Genomic DNA, 4,541 nt, shown 5'->3' with positions numbered 1-4,541 from the left:
TAAAAGGCCTCACTTTGCATTGCTTTGTTGCAGAATTTACTAATTTTAGAGAAAGTAGATGTATTTGGTCCTAACTATCTCGCTTCTGCCCGCATCCTCTCTAATCAACTCCCATACAATGAAGACTCCTCCTTAAACAAGGTTTGTTTGAAGACTTCCATTTATTTTTAACCGACTTCAAAAAATGTATGTTACGGCATAACTTTGGACCACGTTAATCGATTTCTATATTTATTTTTTTAATGAAAAGGTGGTACCACCGAGATGGTCCCATACTAATTTGATTTACTCATAAAATTTTGGTACTCATAAAATTTTATATGAGAATTGAAGTCGGTTTTAGTTTTTTGCTTAAAAATTACTTGTTTTTTTTTGTTTTTTTTTCATACATTCTCTTTAGTGAACTCCTCTGTCACGAATTTCCCTTGTACGCAAAACGGCTCTTTCTTAAAAAAATGCTCCTCTAAATAACGAATTTTTACGACCATCATGGTACAGTGGTTAAAGTTGCGTACTGCCACACAAAACAAAAAAAAAAGTAATGACTGGCTTCAACGACTTCGTAATAGAGAAAATACGGTACATAATTTTGCAGAAATCTTGTTTTTTTTACATATGTATATAAGTGTTAAATTACAAATTGGGATAACACAGCAAATTTGCTTGACTTAATGCTAAACAAATATTTACAAAGGTGCATATGTATGTACATTAAGGTGCATCCTTCTCCATACGAAAAAAATCTGTACTGTTTTTCCATCGGCATTATAAAACTTATTTCGCCAAAATATTAAGATTTACGTAAGATGGGCCCCTTTCAAAATACCGCTAACAAGTGAGTGTTTTATAAATAAAATTAGTTTTCAAAAACACAAGTATTTTCCCAAAAAACAACACCTCAAATGATAGATGAGAGAAGGTCTGCAAAAATTGTAGCAACGCAATTAAAATAATAAGATTTTTGACTTAATATGTTTGCCAGATATTTTGGCGGAGGTCTTAAAATATAATACACTTCATAATTCCGGTGAAAAAAACGCAACTTTTTTTTGGTGAGACACCCTAATGTGCAAACAAAAATATGTTCCCTAAACATTTGCGTACATACGCAGAACATATGTATGTATGCATGAATTCAGGAATGTTCATGTACTACTAATTTCATCTCCTAAAATATGCATGTGTGTGAGTGTTTAGTAGTGGGCCGCTCCAAAATTGGAAGATTGACACAAAGACAAATACTTTTATATAATAAAACTTTACCCGGTATTTGAGGATACTTTTGCAGGAAGTTGGCGCGCAGCAAACGCACAGCAGCACGCAATTCCCCTTCGACCGGTGTTTCCACAATTTGAAAGCAAACACTGCCAATTGCTAAGTAAACACAATAAAAGAGTGTAAAGCAAAGTAAACGAATATTTTGCTTGCGCCCACATTCCCACTTTTTGGCGGCGGCAACGCTGCTTTGCTTCTTGGTGACATGATGGTATCCAAGGTTAAAGCTGGAGCAACTTTGCCCAGCGCCTCCGCCACAGTCTTGCACGGTGCAAGTGCCATGCGAACGCACCAGCACAATTGAACCAAGGCTAATACCATTATTGAGACTCTGCGTTGATTGATTGTGAAGGACGCAATGTGGCGACGGCGACGGCGACGACGACGACGATTTGTGTTGGGTCAGGCTGTTTGCAGGTGTTGGATGGTGTTTGGTGTTAGATGTCGCCGCTGGCGTAAGATTTAATGTCGTGTCGGAAATTGAGAAAATGCGATGCTTTGGTTGATTTCGTTGACCAAACGCTGTAACGGCTGCCGCTTGGGTTCGACTCTCAACGCACGCTAAGCGAGGTAGACTTTCCTCTGATGATTGATTGCACTTATCCAGATCCTCGTAGCCATTGCGTCGAAAATGAAAAGCTTTCGAAGGCATCATTACATTTACGCTTGTGGTAGTAATGAATAGTGAGGAGTGGCGGCACGTGACATGCCAATATGAACAGTGCTTAAGTGTCTTGACACGTTATTAACCTTTTTTTCTGGCTAACTAGATATTCTCGTAAAAGTGTTGAAGTGTGCATTTGGTGTAAGTAAATGTGTAGATAGATGGTTAAATACTTGTGTACTCTATGACAACAAAAATTACTACCGGGCACGATTTAGATTGATGTTATGCATAATCACAACGACGAAATTTGACACCAACGTGGATTTACTTTTTTCACACGCACGTACACTTTTTTATGAAAAATTTTTAGAGGTCCACTAATAGTGAAACCAATGGCAATACTTTATTTAGTTGCTGTTCGTTTGCTACTACATTTCTGAATTTAATTTTTAAATTAAAGTCTAACTTGCGGTTTATTAATCTCACTCGTCGGTCGCTTACTCATCAACTGAATTCTGGAATCAGAGATTTGAAATGTGCGCTGATCACTTTAATTGTGCTTGTGCTTGAAATTTTGCTGCGCGTTGCACTTTTTCGCTTTTGTTTATATACATACATATGTATGTACTATACATACATACATATCTATGTTTACATAACTACTTGAGTAGTGAAAGAAAATGCTTCATTTGTTAGTATCAACTATTTACTATAAAGCTAAATTGTTTTCTAGACAATATTCATACATATATATGAGCATATATATGTATGTATGTATTTATGTATTTATGTATGTATGTATGTAAGTGGATGTATGTACATGCTAATATATATTAAGATTTAGGCGTATTCTAAACCCCACATTGTGCACAGTGCTGTCTATCTTTCCAGCCGTTTGGTTGTGCAAATGACGATCATAAGATATGAATCTTTGAGATATGTAGCCAGATGAGTAATAATTTAAACTTTCTTGCTTGTAAGTGTGCTTAAAGATAAGAAAGAAACTGTTTCTAGTTTACCCTAGTGCTCTTTTCATAATCTACTTTTGCATCTGACCTTTAACTGAAAAACTGGGATTCTTGCAATAACGAAATTGCGCTCTCCCCATTACACAAGAAACTACCGGGAGAACAGATTTTTTAAACATCACGTGTGCGCACCAGTGTAACCAGGTTAGCCCTTTTGAGGCTAGATTTAGCAATTACATTTTTTCTCTAGCCTCGCAAGTTTAGGCTTCGTGTTTTTTTTCTGGCTTTTTAATGCTACCTTTTCTATAAATAATATTCATATTTTTAGTGATCTGAGAAAAAAATTGATTTTGTTGAAATATTAAAAAAAAAAAATTTCTAGCTGGAAATTTTTGAGTAACGAGACTTATTTTTCGAAATTCTAGCAGCCAAGATGAAAGAGTGTTTGAATTGCAACGGTAAAATCTTACAGCAAAACATAGGCAACATAACATAGGCAACATAAGACGAGCCGGCAAAATGAGGAGCTCTTACTGGCCGTCTCCACAGCATACAATTTATTGCTGTCCAGCCGTCCCTATGGTCGCTAGATATCAATGATATCAGTGGCAATATTTGTGGGGGCTTTTTATATCTTGATGTAAGCATTTGTAAGATAGCTTCTAAAACGCATTTTCGCCGGATTTAAGCACTTAAAAATTAAAAACATATGATATTTTACATCCAAGTACATAATAACAAATATTTCAACACCTCAATTTTTGCGTTTATATTAAAATATCAATAGTGTTGCCGCCACGAAGTTTTCCTGCAAATGAAAATGTAGCTGTCAAACTACCAAATTGCCGGCAATAGATGGCAAGATATAAGCTCTGATATATATTACTCTTAAGGGGCAATGAGCGGTCTCCATTGGCTATTTATATTCTAACATATGTATCAAGATTTAAACTTTATCCTGTGGATACGGGCAGTTAGGTAAGACTTTACCTTTGGAAGCTATATTAGAAGACATTCCAATAGCTCTGCTATTCGGAAGCAGATGAGAAGTTTTTCTTTTAAAGGTGCTGTTCAATTTTTCGGCATAAAAGTGCTAACTTTTTTTGCTTCTAAATTTTTCTGAGCTGTTCTTTAAGTCATTGTTCATTGATACTAACTACTAACTAATAACAAACGAACGCAATCTTGCTGAATAGCACCTGTTTTGATTTTCTTCGTATGTATTACGAAAAAGCATCCGTAAAGTGCAAAATACTTCATTTTAATATGGGCGTATTTGAATTAAATATTTCTATTATACACTTATTTTGAACTCGTTTTCATTTGAATTAAATAAGTTTTTATTTGATTTTACTATTTTCCTCCCTCAGTGTTTGTATATCGCTTAAGTGCACTGAGAGCTTTTTGCGGATCCCGTACAATTTCTGAGGAAGCGTCCTTTCATTCTGGTACAAGAGAGGAAAAGAATATATAATCGCCTGTCCGAGAATAACGATGGTCTACCGCGAAATAATAATAGCTACCGAAGAAAGGCGACGTTCTATGGAAATCTGGCCGAGATGATGGGACGACTCAGAAACAGGGAGGTGGTCACACAGCTCATCACCAGCGTTGAAAATGGCTGAATAGACCTCATGGTGATTACAGTTTTCACTTTCCCGTACTGTTCTAAGTGCATAGGAATGAATGAA

General features: G+C 36.0%; 1 protein-coding gene across 1 annotated transcript in view; it reads right to left on the bottom strand.

Annotated features, from left to right (window-relative positions):
- LOC118733618 (potassium channel subfamily K member 1-like) overlaps window positions 1–2,415 on the bottom strand; it is a 5,979-nt gene extending 3,564 nt beyond the window's left edge. The window contains exon 1 of the mRNA XM_036463087.1: window positions 1,264–2,415. Coding sequence (XP_036318980.1) covers window positions 1,264–1,930 — 667 coding nt within the window. The 5' untranslated portion in view covers window positions 1,931–2,415. The remainder of the gene's footprint in view (window positions 1–1,263) is intronic.
- Between the last annotated feature and the right edge of the window lie 2,126 nt (window positions 2,416–4,541).

The sequence above is a fragment of the Rhagoletis pomonella genome, unplaced genomic scaffold, assembly GCF_013731165.1.
Source record: "Rhagoletis pomonella isolate Grant_MI unplaced genomic scaffold, Rhpom_1.0 Rhpom_scaffold_00002, whole genome shotgun sequence".
Lineage (NCBI taxonomy): Eukaryota > Metazoa > Arthropoda > Insecta > Diptera > Tephritidae > Rhagoletis > Rhagoletis pomonella.
Note: the sequence above shows the minus strand (reverse complement) of the source record. Positions and strands in the feature narration are given on the sequence as shown.